The sequence below is a fragment of the Malania oleifera genome, chromosome 13 (genome assembly GCF_029873635.1).
Source record: "Malania oleifera isolate guangnan ecotype guangnan chromosome 13, ASM2987363v1, whole genome shotgun sequence".
Lineage (NCBI taxonomy): Eukaryota > Viridiplantae > Streptophyta > Magnoliopsida > Santalales > Ximeniaceae > Malania > Malania oleifera.
Genome location: NC_080429.1, coordinates 21,112,911 through 21,129,437, shown reverse-complemented (window position 1 = coordinate 21,129,437; position 16,527 = coordinate 21,112,911). Strand labels below are relative to the sequence as shown.

The window sequence follows — 16,527 nt, the reverse complement described above, 5'->3', positions numbered from 1 at the left end:
ACAAACATGATTAAAAAAAAAAGAGAGAGAGTTAATACTAAGCTAAACTCCAAAATTGATTCATTCATTTGGAGCCCCAATCATGAATTATTTTGAAATTGAGAAGTGACATGCTCGTTTTGCATGGTGATGTGAGCTGAAAAAGAAAAGGAGATGGTGATAGAATTAAGCAAATAGCAATGGATATTAGTGGAATGCTGGCATGTGATATGAGAAAATTGAATTTTAGAACTCAGAGTGACATAGACCTATCATTAAAAAATGTCCTCTCATGAATTATGAGTTGAAATTTATCACTCCACTGTAAATACACTTTGTGGCCACAAGATCATCATCATGAATTCGATTTGTTCTTGAGAGTTTATTCAGGTGAATTCAGTGATTTGCTCTTGAGAGTTTATTTAGGTGATTTCGGTGAAGCATTAATGGATGGGCGGCTTTCACTTTTCTGAGTTTAGTATCGCACCATAGTGTTTAAAGTGACGCGATAGTGGTTAGAGTCCTCAAATTATAGAAAAAAATTAATAATAATAAATTATAATTATTATAGTGAGATAATAAACAAATTCTTTTTTGAGAACAAAGAAAGAAGTGAAGGTGGGGTTGTTTACTTTTGGATCATCAAATCAAGAAGAAGACTGGGTCTGGCAGCGGCCAAACCCACCAACCAACAAACAAAATCCATCTCCATCATAAGTATTTTGAATTGTACGCCACATTTGAACCAACAGCTCACCCAAAGTTTGAAAGCTTAACACGCTCTTAATGTAGGACCCATCCACGATTGGGCCCCACTTGTTTTCAAAAAATTGTAAGTCATCTCTTTTCGCTTCACACTAGCACAATTACGATCTCCTACTTGAAATACAATTTTTATTTTTAATTTGTAAAATATAATAATAATAATAATAATAATAATAATAGGTGTTAATTCAGCATTCATTTTTTTTTAATCCAAAATTTCTTTCCCCCATTTGGTCCAATTTAAAACAAAAATATGAATGAAGGAAAAGGAAAAGGAAAAGAAATAAAATAAAAAATATTTTAATATGAATTATAATTTAAATTTACAAATTATTAATATTTAATTTTTATAATTTTTAAAATAAATTTTTTATTTTTTATAATATTTCGTATGTGAGGAAAATATGATGAAAAATAATTTTCTTTCATTTCCTCAAAATAAAGTCATTGATCCAAATCAAATCGCTCAAAAGCTTGATTATATAAGGAATTCAATTTTAGAACTCATTTAATAAATAAATAAACTAAATCTGAATATGAATAATAATTACAGACTTAATTTTAAATTAATTTAAGCTTAAAACTTGAAAAATCTTTTAAAAAGGAAAAATATGAAGAAATCCGTCTTGGTGTTTAATTCTTTAAAAAACAAAAAAATAATAATTTATGAAAAAAATAATAATTTCAAACACTATTTATATTAAATTTTTCTTAATTTTTAAGCACATTAAAAAATTCCATCTTATAATAAATCCCATTTTATAATGTTTCCTCCTTACTTTTCTGTCATAATCTTTGATCCTCGAGTTTACTAAAGAATGTGATCAAATTAGTTTGATAAACTACAATGATCTTAAAAATAGAGACCTTAAAGCAAAGCAAAGCTCAGCTGAACTCATTTCCAGCCCTATATATTGATATACCAAATTTATAAATGAATAAAGAAATAAACAAAAATCTTATGCAGTTTTTCACTAGATGTACTGTTTTCTATCAGATAATTTAATTTAATTCATTGAGAAACTAGATCAGATATTCATATTTCAAGCACGCAAGTAACCAGAACAATTTACAGCCCAAAACCCTCATCCCTTATTAAGAACCAAAAATTAAAAGAACAGTGAAAGAAACCACGAGATCAAGGAAGCAAGCAAAAGAAGCTCCTCGCTCTAGCTAGCTTCAGCGGACTTCAAACTAAACCAGTGGGAGGTGTAGCTCCGGCGGAGTTGGTGCAGAGTGATTTCCACGATCCGCGGGTTGGCTCGGGGGAGTAACGCTGTGAGCACTGGAGAAGAGATCGAGGGGCTCGGCATCGGCGATCTTCCCACCTTCAAGCGGAGTTCCAGCCTTGAACCTTATCCTCAGGGCTTCGTCTTCCGACAACTTCGCCTGCGCCGTTCCATACTTTATATCTTCCCTGCCCCTCGCCATATGTCCTTTGCTTGAGTTGCGCCACCTGCACTTTCGCTAGCTCCCTTCTTCACCCACTGCTCTGCAATATATTATATATCAGTACTCCCAATACATAGCCAGAGATCAAAGATTATGCTCTACCCTACCCCACGTCTCTCTCCCTCCCTCTCTGTCTCTCTATATATGCACATACAAATATATTGGGGAGGTTTGAAATTAAATGGGGGGCTGCCAAGTGTCTTTCAGTCATTCCACGTGTTCGTCCCCTTTTGTCTAGGTGTGTGCATGCAGCTATGGACGTGTCTCTGCTGGAGCAGAGGAGATCTGCAGCACGCACGCCAACACAATTATCTATTATACGGGTGCAGGATGATAAGATTACCCATCTTTGTATTATTATCATTCAACCACGCTTAATTGTAAAAATTTTATAATGGTCGATACATTAGTATTGATATAATCGCTCCCACACTCTTATAATGTATACTAATTATTTAATTTAGCCAATCCATCCCATCCCAACTGGTTCAACAAATAAAATAAACTGCGATTGGCCCGGCAAAATGTCATTTGATTCATTTGAAGTTGTGTTTTGAGGTAGTACATTCATTTTAAGTTAGAAAATATGCTTGAAATTCCAACCTTTGGGTAATTTAAATTAATAAAGTACAATGCGCAATTATATTCATACATATTAAAATATGAAACTTGAACTTATATTTTCAAATAGGATTTTAAAATTTAAAATTTATATTTATAAGAAAAGCTTAAGTCATCAAACAGATGATAGGATTATTTGGGTCACTAAAAGTTGAGTAGATTTACAGCCTCGCACTACAGAGGAAATTCATCTTTCATATCAAGTTCTTAGCTTTATTTTATTATTATTTTTTTCCAAAGAAATGGACGCTTTGCTAGAAGAAGCAATAAATGGATAAAATAGTAGAGAACGTGAAGTAAGTCATTCCTTAGGAACCCATGGAGGAGGAAAAAAATATACATCAACATAATAAGGCCACCCTAATCTCAGACAACATTCTGAAATCAACAGCCCTTAAAAACCGCTCACTCTGCTAAAGAAGCTCCACCGATAATTCCTTCCCAAAAATAAAGTTATAGCACGTCTCTCCGGCAAAATCCTCCCAAGTCATAGCACATATAGAACACTTCCGGCTACATCCTCTGAACATCCTCACCCTTCCAAAAACCAGTAAAAACACTAAAGCAAGAACTTCACCATTTGTACTCAAAATTCAAAATCTAAAACTCAACTATATAATGGTAGTCTTCTAAGATGTTATCTAGGCTTGTGTACTGTAGTTTTCATACAATTATGAATTCGGTTATTCCAATCAATTCTCCTATGCATGACATCTTATGGTCATTGTAAAAATAGCTAATTTGATTTAGACCACAGATACTGTGCACAAGCATACAGGCCCTAGACCGCTCGAGTCTTGGCTTCCAGGCTCTTGGCCTTCTCAGTTTTTCAGTTCTAATGTGTTTGGACGACCACTGCTGATGCCACACTGCCATGGAAACCACCTATAGGACCTTCTTTGCTACTAGAGATTTGACTTCCCTAACTCAACTCGATTCAATTCGATTCTATTCTACTCGAGTTCGAGCTCATTAATAATACTTGAGCCAAATTTTGAGCATAATCGAGCTTTTCAATTTTACTATTTTTATATTATATATATATATATATTGTATAATATATATTTTATAAAAATATTTAATATTATATGTACATTATATATATTTATATATGTATTTGATTTTAATTTATAATCGAGTTGAGCTTGAGTTTTATAAACTTGTAGCCGAGTTGAGTTCGAGTTTTACAGTAATTAAATCGATCGAGTTCGAGTCGAGTTTTGAGCTTAACATCTTCAAGTCGAGTCAAGTTCGAGTATTTTACTATGTCGTCTCGACTCAACTCGAATACACCCCTATGTCAGAACACATCTATTGCCTCGCTACTGTTACTATCACAGCTGTTGTTTCTGTACCATTGCTGCTACTCATCTCCTCGTATTGCAACTCTATTTCCTGACCATAGTGTTGACGATTTTGATGATCATGCTCCCGCTTCCCAACCATAGTACAAAAACCACCAACTCTGGTTCTCAAGAAACCCATTCCTCAGTGCATCTATAACGGTGGTATGAGCATGCTGAAGTGTTAAAACTAGGGTTTCCAGAACATCGTGATGAGTATCATCAGCATGAGTGGCAGTTTGGTGTTGGGTTTGCAAAAGTAGTGTCAAATTTCAGATAGGGTCTTTTCTATGGCAGAATACCATTGGTAGAGATCAACCAAACATGGTACTGTGAGACTTAGCTTTAAACTATTGGATCTCAGTATCAGTTCTCAAGCCCCTTTAGAGAAGTCTCAGATCCCAGCTCTGGTCTCCAAATCTGTCAAGGTCTCGCTTATGGGATCTCATCACTGAGCCCTCAGTTTGAGGGCCCCTCAAGCCCCACAGGTTCAATTTGAAGCCCAATATGTTTTCTGAATTTGATGATCGACAACTTCATTATTCACAATGCCTATTTGAACTCTATGATCGTCTTTTGAATTTTGGATCATCAGAGTAATAGACTATTGTTATTTATGAACCCAGACAGTGATTTGCCTATATTATGTGCAAGAAAACATGTGCTGACTTGTGAATATAAATAAAAAGGGGTCTGCAACCTACACACAGCAAGGTACAACAGAAAATCTGAAGGAAAAAAAAAAAAGTTCAATTCCATTTCATGTTGCTTGACTCAGAAGTTCATTCAGTTTTAAGGGCAATTTCAGTCTGGTTTGATTCAGTTGTGTTCTCTACCAAACTGAAAATGTTTGGTTCCCTTGTTTTGCATGACTAACTGCGCAGCCCTAGACCAAGTTCCAAGGACTATTTAGCCTTAGAATCTCCAAAACCACTCCAAGTAAAGGACTCATTCTTTAAAACCCACTATCTCATTGTCCATGACTAAAACCACAGCCACTTGGATACCAAAGGCCAACCAACTCACCATCCCCCCACCCTCCCAAATATTAGAACTTCTTTAGTTGTGGAAAGCAATTTCTATTTTTCACTTTTAGTTTTTCAAACAATTACAAAAATACCAATTTGCTTCAATTCAAACTTGCGAAACTCTTTTCATTGCTTTCCATATCCTCTATTTAAATGTTAGGAAACTAAACAACAGAGACATTTTTGTATTTCTTTATAAAACTAAAAACAAAAAATAAAAACAGATTTCCACAATTAAACAGTCTCCAACATCCTGAGACATAAATTTGGGCATGCAAGTAAGGCATAAAGGAAATAGACCTGCGAGCATATGATAATGTTTGAGACATTCTGTGTTCATAAAGCTTTCCTAGAAAGAAAGCCAGTTCCACAAAAATCCTACCAGATTAAAACTCAGGCCCAAGCCCAAGAAAGAATTGAGCAGCAACCATAACATTGCTATTGGGTGGCCATATACAAAATGAAAAGAACTATAAAAAAAATAAATTCCACAATCTCACCTCCCCAAATAAATCCAAATACTGTATTAAAATTATCAACAACTTCACAAGAATTTCTTTTAAAATACTAAACGGTAAGTTAGAATTTCAGGTGATGATTAATGGTAAGTGACAAAAAATTTGTCCAAACAGAAGGGGAGTGATTTAACAGAATGACAATCATAAGAGTGGTCGGTATGTGGAGCGAATAGAGCTAACAATTTTTACAATATTATATTAAAGTACAGCTATTAAAACAGCATTTCAAATATAGTGAATAATTTGAAACTCATGCATCACTAACACACAGAGAAGGGAGAAACAAATTGATCCCTCCTAAGACTTGGCAAAGAGACACAGGCTTCTCCTAAGATTTAAAAATTTCCATAGAACTCAATATTTGCTTTTTAGGACGCTTTTATAACTCCTTCCTTTACTTTACCATCAAGTATTCCATATAAAATTTCAAAACAATTGACCATTTAGCTACACATGAAAGACAACATTGGATAGAAATTCACCTCCAATCACTGAGCCTCCACTTTTAGGCAGGGTTGTTTTTTTGAGGTTGGGAATGAATTTCTAGTCATTGTTATGTCATTTCCCCACTCCGCCTATGATGCACTCAATATCCTCATTCTTTTCACAGACTCCCAAACCTAGGTAAAGTAGGAGGGTTGCGTCAGGTAATTGATAGCCAACAGAAAATTAGTCAAATCTCTATGATATGAATCTCAGGTGTCCCGTATGAGTGATGAGATGCACTTATACTGCTCAAGTGTAGCCAAAAATACCAGGTGTATGCTAGGTTGTCACCCCGAAGTGAAGCACAATGTTGGCACCAAGTTACAATCTCAAATAAGCAAGGGTTCTCGCATCATTCTAGATGTAGACATGTAAAAAGATTAGTACAAGAGACCAGGGTTAGATGCTTGAATAAAAGGACATTTACTTATAAAAGCTTGGAGAGAGTTGACACAATGATTAGAAGAAAATTTTAATATAATCAGCCAGAAACTAAGTGGGTGGGAGTGAAAGCTAGAGAAATTGAAAAATTAGGATTCAAACTTTGATGCACTAGAAAAGGAAAACAAAAGAATGGGGTAGAAATCATTGTAGACAAAAATCTATAGTAGTGTTGTAGATGTTAATAGAGTAGGAGATAGGATCATAAGAATTGAGATGGTCTTAGGAAGATAGTTATGTCATTAGTGCTTATGCTCCTCAAATAGATTTCATAGAAAATCTTTAAAGGGCAATTTTCAGAAGATATGGAAGATATTATACAAAGGATATCAAGGAATAAGAAAATATTCATAGGAGCTCATATGAATGGACACATTGGAAAGACAATAAAGATTGTGAGCGGATACATGAAAGAAATGTGTATGGAAATATGACCTCAGACTTCGCCACGTCAATTTTATTACAACGAATGCATGTTCTAAGAAGAGAGAATAACACCTAATAACCTTGAAGAGTAGAGAAAAATAAAAGTCAAATAGATTTTTCTTATGAGGGTAGGTCCTTTATCACGTAAAGATTATAAAGTTATCCCGACTGAAAGTTTAACTACACAGCAAAAAGTTTTAGTGTTAGGTATACATATTAAAAAAATGGAAGAGATAAATCAATGCAACACAGGTGGTATAACCTAAATGGAGAAAATATAATTAAATTTAAAAATAAAATGATCGAACATGGTGATTGGGGGGATACCCTAGACACAAACACTCTTTGGAGTAAGATAGCTAACGCTATTAAAAAGATAGAAAAAGAGATTTTAGGTGAACCCAATTCTTAGCTAGTAGGAGGGTACTTGGTGGGATAAAGATTCCGAAAAAGTTGTGAAGACAAAAGGAAATTGGCTCAAAACATGACGAAAATGAAGAAACATGAAAAAAATTTGAAAAATATGAAGAGGCAAGAAAACATGCAAAGAAAAAAAAAAGCCATTAATTAAGCTAAACTCAAGCTTATAATAATTTATATACTAGACACAAAAGAAGGCAAAAGAGACATTTAAGCTTGCTAGAGCTACTGAAAGAAAAAACATATATAGGTAATATAAAATGTATAAAAAATGGATGATAGTTTCTTGGTTAAACAAGAAGGCATAACAGAAATTTGCCAGAGTCGCTATTTAAAAAAAATAATATGCCAAAGCCACTTCAATATGTTGAATGAAAAATCAAGTAGAAGGCTTAAACTTAGAATTTACAAATGAGGAAAAAGCTGAAAATTGATATTAGTTTGTAAAATTAAATTCAATGAAGTTAAGTTTGCAAGAAAATAAATGAAAACTAAAAATCTATATGAGCGGATGACATCCTTAGGTTTAGAAATGCCTGAGCGATAAAGAATTTTTTATACACATTAAAATAAACTACACAATTATATTTAAACATATTAAAATACAAAACTTGTACTTATATTTTCAAATAATATTTTAAAATTTAAAATTTCTATTTATATAATCAAAATTAATATTCAAATCTATACAAATTTAAATACAAGATAAAAAATTAAGTCATCAAACAGATGATAGGATTATTTGGGTCACTAAAAGTTGAGTAGATTTACAGCCTCGCACTACAGAGGAAATTCATCTTTCATATCATGTTTTTAGCTTTATTTTATTATTTTTTTTGCAAAGAAATGGAGGCTTTACTAGAAGAAGCAATAAATGGATAAAATAGTAGAGAACATGAACCAAGTCCTTCCTTAAGAACCCAAGGAGGAGGAAAAAAATACATCAACATAATAACGCCAACCCAATCTCAGACAACATTCTGAAATCAACAGTCCTTAAAACACCACCCACTCTGCCAAAGAAGCTCCACCGATAATTTCTTTCCAAAAATAAAGTTATAGCATGTCTCTCAGAAAAAATCATCCAAATCACAGCACATATAGAACACTTCCGGCTACATCCTATGAACATCCTTACCCTTTCCAAAACCAGAGAAAAAAACTAAGGCAAGAACTCCACCATTTGCACTCAAAATTCAAAATCTAAAACTTTCTCTATAATGGTAGTGTTCGCTTCTAAGATGTTATCTAGGCTTGTGGACACAGCACGCAACCAACAGTCATACAATTATGAATCTGATTATTCCAATCAATTCAACTATGAATGGCATCTTATGCTCATTGTAACAATAGGTAATTAGGTTTAGACCACAAATAGTAGCTACCGTGCACAAGCATACAGGCCCTAGACTGCTCTCGAGTCTTGGCTTCCAGGCTCTTGGCCTTCTCTGTTTTTCAGTTCTAATGTGTTTGGATGATCACTGCTGATGCCACACTGCTATGGAAACCCCCTATAGGACCTTCTCTACTACTAGAAATGTAATTGAGTAAAGCTTACTCGCAAGCTCCTTGGACTCGACTCGTCTCCTAACTTGTCTCAACACGATTCTAATTGAGTTCAAGCTCATTAATAGTGCTCGAGTCGAATTACAAGCTTAATCGAGTTTTTTAATTTTATCATTTTTATATCATATATGTTGTATAATATATACTTTACAAATATATTTAATATTATATGTACATTCTATATATTTATACATGTATTTAATTTCAATTTATAATTGAGTTGAGCTCGAGTTTTATGAAGTTGTATCCGAGTCGAGTTCTAGTTTTACAGTTATAAAATCAATCAAGTTCAAGTCAATTTTCGAGCTTAACATCTTCAAGTCGAGTCGAGTCCAAATATTTTACTATGTCGACTCAACTCAACTTGAATACACCCCTATCAGCCACAGTCAGTCACAACACATCTATTGCCTCACTATTTTTAGTTTGTTACTATCACAGCTGTTGTTTCTGCATCATTGCAGCTACCCATCTCCTCGTATTGCAACTCTATTTCCTGACCATAGTTCTCTATCTGTTGATGATTTTGATGATCATGCTCCTGCTTCCCAACCACAGTACAAAGAACCACCAACTCTGGTTCTCAAGAAACCCATTCCTCAGTGCATCTACAACAGTGGTATAAGCATGCTGAAGTGTTAAAACTAGGGTTTCCAAGAACATCGCGGTGAGGATCATCAGCATGTGTGGCAGTTGGTGTTGGATTTGCAAAAGTGGAGTTAAATTTCAGATGGGGTCTTTTCTATGGCAGAATACCATTGGTAGAGATCAACCAAACATGGTACTGAGAGACTTAGCTTTAAACTCTTGGCTCTCAGTTTCAGTTCTCAAGTCCCTTTGGAGAAGTCTCAAATCCCAGCTCCAGTCTCCAAATCTGTCAAGGTCTCACTTATGAGATCTCATCACTCAGCTCTCAGTTCTCGACCCTCTCAAGCCCCACAGGTTTGATTTGAAGCCCTATGTGTTTTCTGAATTTGTTGATTGACAACTTCATTATTCACAATGCCTATTTGAACTTTAAGACTTTGTCTTTTGAATTTTGGACCGTCATAGAGTAATAGACTATTGCTATGTATGAACCCAGACAGCGATTTGACTATATTATGTGCAAAAAACATGAGCTGACTTTTGAATATAAATAAAAAGGGAACAGCAACCTACACACAGCAGGGTACAAAAGGAAATCTGAAAAAAAAAAAAAAAGGGTTTAATTCCATTTCATGTTTTTTGACCCAGAAGTTCAGTCACATTCAGTTTTAAAGGCAATTTCGGTTTGGTTCATTTCGTTGAGTTGTGTTCTCTACCAAACTGAAAATGGTTTGGTTCCCTTGATATTGTTCTGCATCGACTAAATGCACAGCCCTAGACCAATTTCCAAGGACTATTTAGCCGTATAATCTCTAAACCACTCCACGTAAAGGACTCATTCTTTATAACCCACTAACCTCATTGTCCATGACTAAAACCACCGCCACTTGGGTACCAAAGGCCAACCAACTCAACATAAATTTATTCCAAACACGCCCCCCCAACTCTCCTGCCAAGAATATTAGAACTTGTTTAGTTGTGGAAAACAATTTCTATTTTTCAATTTCAGTTTTTCAAAAAATTACAAAAATACCAATTTGCTTCAATTCAACCTTGCAAAACTCTTTTCATTGCTTTCCATATCCTCTATTTAAATGTTAGAAAACTAAACAACAAATACATTTTTTTGTAATTCTTTATAAAACTAAAAACAAAAAATAAGTTCATAAGTTTGGGTATGCAAGAAAGGCATAAAGGAAATAGACCTGCGAGCATTTGATAATGTTTGAGACATTCTATGTTCCATAAAGCTTTCCAAGAAGGAAAGCTAGTTCCACAAAAAATCCTATGAGATTAAAACTCACACCCAAGCCCAAGAAAGAATTGAGCAGCAACCATTAACATTGCTATTGGGTGGCCATATACATAATGAAAAGAACTATTAAAAAAAAATTCCACTCTCACCTCCCCAAATAAATCCAACTACCGTCCTCAATATATAAAAATTATCAACAACTTCACAATAATTTATTTTAAAATACTTAACATAAGTTAGAATTTCAGATGATGATCAATGGTAAGTGACAAAAAATTTGGCCACAGAAGGGGAGTGATGTAACAGACAGACCATCATGAAAGTGGTTGGTATGTGGAGCAAATAGAGCTAACAATTAATACTATATTATATTAAAGTACAGCTATTAAAACAACATTTCCAATATAACGAATAATTTGAAACTCATGCATCACTAACACAGAAAAAAGGGAGAAACGCATTGATCTCTCCAAAGATTTGACAAAGAGACGCAGGCTTCTCCTAAGATCTAAAAAATTCCATAGAACTCAACATTTGCTTTTTAGGAAACTTTTAAGTTTTAACCCCTTCCTTTACTTTACCATCAAGTATTCCATTTAAAATTTCAAAACAATTGACCATTTAGCTAAACATGAAATGAAAACATTAGATAGAAACTCACCTCTCATCAATGAGCTTGCACTTTTAGGCGGGGTTGTTTTTTTTAGGTTAGGAATGAATTTCTAGTCATTGTTATGTCATGTCCTAACTCCGCCTATGATGCACTCAATATCCTCATTCTTTTCACAAACCCAAACCTAGGTAAAGTAAGAGGGTTGTGTCAGGTAATTGATAGCCAACATAAAATTAGTCAGATATCTATAATATGAATCTCAGGTGTCCTCTATGAGTGATGAGATGCACTTGTACTGCTCAAGTGTAGCCAAAAATACCAGGAGTGTACGCTAGGTTGTCGCCCCGAAGTGATGCACCATGTTGGCACCAAGTTACAATGTCAAATAAGCAAGGGCTCCCACATCATTCTAGATGTAGGCAAGTAAAAAGATTAGTTCAATGGACAAGTTAGATATTTGAATATGAGGACATTTACTTATAAAAGCTTGGAGAGAGTTGACACAATGATCAGAAGAAAATTTTAATATAATCAGCCAGAAACTAAGTAGGTAGGAGTGAAAGCTAGAGAAGTTGAAAAATTAGGATTCAACTTTGGGGCACTAGAAAAGGAAAACAAAAGAATGGGGCAGGAATCATTTTCGACAAAAATCTAAAGTAGTGTTGTAGATGTTAATAGAGTAGGAGATAGGATCATAAGAATGGAGATGGTCTTAGGAAGATACTAATGTCATTAGCGCTTATGGTCCTCAAATAGGTTTCATAGAGAATCTTAAAAGGGCAATTTTCGGAAGATATGAAAGATATTATACAAGGGATATCAAGGAACAAGAAAATATTCATAGGAGCTCATTTGAATGGACACATTGGAAAGACAATAAAGATTATGAGAGGATACATGAAAGAAATGTGTATGGAAATATGACCTCAAACTTCGCCATGTCGATCTTATTACAATGAATGCATGTTCTAAGAAGAGAAAAGAACACCTAATAACCTTGACGAGTGGAGAAAAATAAAAGTCAAATAGATTTTTCTTAAGAGGGTAGATCGTTTATCATGTAAAGATCATAAAGTTATCCCAAGTGAAAGTCTAACTACACAGCAAAAAGTTTTAGTGTTTGGTATACATATTAAAAAAATGGAAGAGATAAATCAATGCAACATAGGTGGTACAACCAAAATGGAGAAAATATAATTAAATTTAAAAATAAAATGATCGAACATGGTGATTGGGGGGATATCCTAGACACAAACACTCTTTGGAGTAAGATAGCTAACCCTATTAAAAGATAGAAAAAAGAGCTTTTAGGTGAATCTGATTCTTAGCTAGTAGAAGGGTAATTGGTGGGATCAAGATTCCCAAAAGGTTGTGAAAACAAAAGGAATTTGGCTCAAAACATGAAGAAAATGAAGAAACACGAAAAAACTTTCAAAAATATGGAGAGGCAAACAAACACGCAAAGAAAAAAAATCCATTAATTAAGCTAACATCAAGCATATAATAATTTATATGCTAGATACAAAAGACGGCAAAAGAGACATTTAAGCTTGCCAAAGCTAGTGAAAGAAAAAGCATAGATAGGTTATATAAAGTGTATAAAAATTGGATAATAGTTTCTTGGTTAAACAAGAAGGCATAACAAAAATTTTCTAGAGTTTCTATTTAAAATAATAATAATAATATGCCAAAGCAACTTTAATAAGTTTTTTAATGAAAAATCAAGTAGAAGGCTAGAACTTAGAATTGAAAAATGAGGATAAGGCTGAAAATTGATTATTTTGAAAAATTAGAGTTCATGAAGTTAAGTTTGCGTGAAAATAAATGAAAACTAAAAATCTATATGAGCGGATGACATCCTTTGGTTTAGAAATGCCTAAGTAATAACAGAATTTTTTGGTTAACTAATTTATTTAACATTGCTAGACAAATGGATGAAAAACACTTTAATATTTACATATGAAAATAAAGAAGATTTTTGAAATTCTAATAACTATTGTGGAATTAAACATATGAGTCATAAACTTTGGGTAAGGATAACTGAACAAAGATTAAGGCAAGAAACAAGGGTTCCAAAAAATTGGTTTGGTTTCATGCCTAAAGATCAACTACAAGAGCTAAATATCTTTTAAAGATTAATGGAAGAGTTTAGGTAAAAGAAGAGGGCCTTGAATGATTCTTATTGACTTAGAGAGCCAAATAGCCAATAGTGTAACTAGGGAAGTTATGGTGGATTCTAGAAAAAAAGGAGTATATAGTAGGTATATCAATGTGATTATAGATATGTATGATAGAGTAATGATTAGCTTTACAACTACAAACCAAGAGTCTAGGGAGTTTCCACTCACAACAGGTATACATCAAAGATAAACTTTAAGCCCTTATCTTTTTTCATTAGTGATGGATAAACTTACTAAGAGTATCCCAAACAAGGTTCCATGATATATTTTGACTGCCGATGATATAGTCTCGATAGATGAAACTCGAGGTGGAGAACAATCTAAAATAGAAGCACAGAGACAAGCTTCAGAATCTAGAGAATTTAATATAAGTAAAAATAAGACAGAATATAAGAATTTAATCTCTATCATGGTAGGAGGAATACTAGGGAAAAGATTAAACTTGATGGTCAAGAAATTAATTGCACTAGTATATTTTGATACCTTGGATCCATAAAATAAGTTGAAGAAGAAATTGAAGATGTAATATATATAAAGTTAAAGCAGGACCTAAAATGAGAAGTACTTTGGACATGAAGTATGATAATAGAATATCCTTGAAATTTAAAATAATAAAAAAAAAAATAGAGCTATAAGACAAGTTTTGCTATATGGATTTGTGTAACTAAGAAACAACGTATCCAAAAAGTAAAAACTAACAAAATGAGGATGCTAAGGTAAATGAGTGGTATAACATTAAAAAATATATTAATGATTATGCATAGCTACAAGTTCAGAGGGGAGTGATTGAGATGGTTTGGGTACTTGCTTTGTAGATCAAATAGTACACTAATGTGGTGGACAGAGCTAGTAGCTGTTAGGGACTATAAAAGAGGTAGGGGTAGACCTAAACTAAATTGAAATGAGATAGCAAATAAGGATTTTAATATCCCTCAAATTGTCTGAAGAAATTGACCAAGATCATGCAAATTGGCAAAAAAGCGTTCATGTAATTAACTCCACCTAGTGGAACTTAAGTTAGTTTGTTATTGTTGTTATGCCATTCTATATGTGTTTAATGCAAAAACAAATAGCCAATTTTTAAAATTTTATATTAATTTATGGCAAAATAACAGAGGCAATATAAGTGTCCACAAAATCAAATGTCAAGAGAGGTATGCATCTTTTTGCCAAATCTCAAAAACAGTAAACATCTTTTGCCAAAGAGAAAAAGGGATGGAGGAGCCCAAAAAGTCCACGTGGCAAAATTACAAAACATGCAACAAAACCCCGAAAGTGCCAACCACAAATCCAGATAACAGTCACATTGATGACACCACTTTGCAATGACCATGGATAAGTGACCCTGTGAGTCTGTGACTCATCTTCAAGCCTCCACAGGGGTGGTCATGGTTCACTTCCTCCAAGGCAAAGGATGTGTGGGTTATGTTGTATGATGTTAGACAAGATTACAGTTCCAATTACAAGGTGGAAGCCAAGATGCACACTGATCGCAACTTCATTTAGATAAACCATAATGATAACCCAAAAGGACATACAAGGTAACAGCACAAACGGAACCTTAGAAAACCCAAGATGAGCAAACCAGAATCACAATCCCACAAAGCCACAAAATAAAAACGATAAAGCAGACGGAGAAGGAACGAATCATTATAGAATCAAGTGAAAGCATATGTAGAAGTTCAACATCCTATCAAGTCTAAAGTAAATTTCAACTATAACAAAGTGCGTTAACACTCCTATACGCATTGGCTCTAGATAAAAGAGACGAGCTACACCCTCGTTAATACTGGAGATTTATGATACATCGTCGTAACTTCTTCAAAAGTATAATTATCTTCTTCTCATTCCTTTTTTTGTCTTGGTTTAATGTTGAGAGAGAGACATTTCCATGCGAAAGTAAATTCCACAAAAATCAGAACCTCACAAGCATTGGCCGCATAACAATCACTGGATTTATCTTATTTTCTGATTGAAAATCCTCAATCGCAGAGTCATCAAAGGTTCAAAAAGAAAAACCTGGACCCGGCAACCAACCGATGCCGTCCAGCGGCTAAAGGTCGTCGTTGTCGTCCCGCTTCTTGGGCTTCCGATACTTCTCTTCGACGTGCTTGGCCATGAAAAGGGCAGTGTTGGTGAGCTTCTTAATGTTGGGAACGTTGTAGTTCTGAGCAACGTAGATGCCACAAGCAGTCCCGAGAATGAAGGAGAAGCTGCTTCGTATTATACCCATAGCTCCTGCAACTTTTCCTCTCTGTGGTTCCAATCTCCGTGATAGAAAATAACTGCGACGCTGCCTCAGATCAATTGGACGCGAAATTATGGCTTGAAGAAAAAATCGCAAAATTAGGGCTTGAAGTTAAATTCAGAAAATTAGGTTTAGTGATGGTGGAGATGAAGAAAACATTCTAACAACTTCAGGAGAATTCTGGAATCCAAGGCCTGCGCTCCTCTTTGCTATTTTATTTTCCATCTGCATTTGACAATTAAGTAATTAACGTTTACTTTGGCGACGGTGCACGTGCAAATACCCATTAGAACTAGCTGTACGTGTGGCTGTATGGATTTTAATTTTCAACTTTAGAAAAATTTGAATTTTTGTATGTTTGACAATAGATAGTGTAAAATTATAAAGTTATAAAATTATATTAAATTTATTCTAATTTTATATTTGAAAAATGATATAAATTGATCTTGAAATTCAACAAAATATAATATAAAATTGTATTAAAATTTAATCAAATTCATACAAATTTAAATCTGAACTCAAAATTATTGCTCCCAAATATTATCTAAATCTATACAAATTTAAATGCAAGGTACAAAATCTATACTCCCACACAAGA

General features: G+C 34.0%; 2 protein-coding genes across 2 annotated transcripts; both read right to left on the bottom strand.

The window, feature by feature from the left end:
* Positions 1 to 1,730: 1,730 nt before the first annotated feature.
* Positions 1,731 to 2,175, bottom strand: LOC131146829 (SEED MATURATION PROTEIN 1). The gene has a single exon (XM_058096630.1). The coding sequence runs from the start codon at positions 2,173 to 2,175 to the stop codon at positions 1,939 to 1,941; it is 237 nt and encodes a 78-aa protein (XP_057952613.1). The 3' UTR covers positions 1,731 to 1,938.
* On the bottom strand, positions 1,731 to 15,914 carry LOC131146830 (uncharacterized). The gene is made up of 2 exons (XM_058096631.1): positions 15,701 to 15,914; positions 1,731 to 2,236 (listed from the first exon to the last, which is right to left on the bottom strand). The coding sequence occupies exon 1, from the start codon at positions 15,912 to 15,914 to the stop codon at positions 15,735 to 15,737; it is 180 nt and encodes a 59-aa protein (XP_057952614.1). The 3' UTR covers positions 1,731 to 2,236; positions 15,701 to 15,734.
* Between the last annotated feature and the right edge of the window lie 613 nt (positions 15,915 to 16,527).

Bases quoted from the DNA above. Each gene is read 5' to 3' on its own strand.
- LOC131146830 (XM_058096631.1), bottom strand. From the start codon at position 15,914: ATGGGTATAATACGAAGCAGCTTCTCCTTCATTCTCGGGACTGCTTGT.
- LOC131146829 (XM_058096630.1), bottom strand. From the start codon at position 2,175: ATGGCGAGGGGCAGGGAAGATATAAAGTATGGAACGGCGCAGGCGAAG.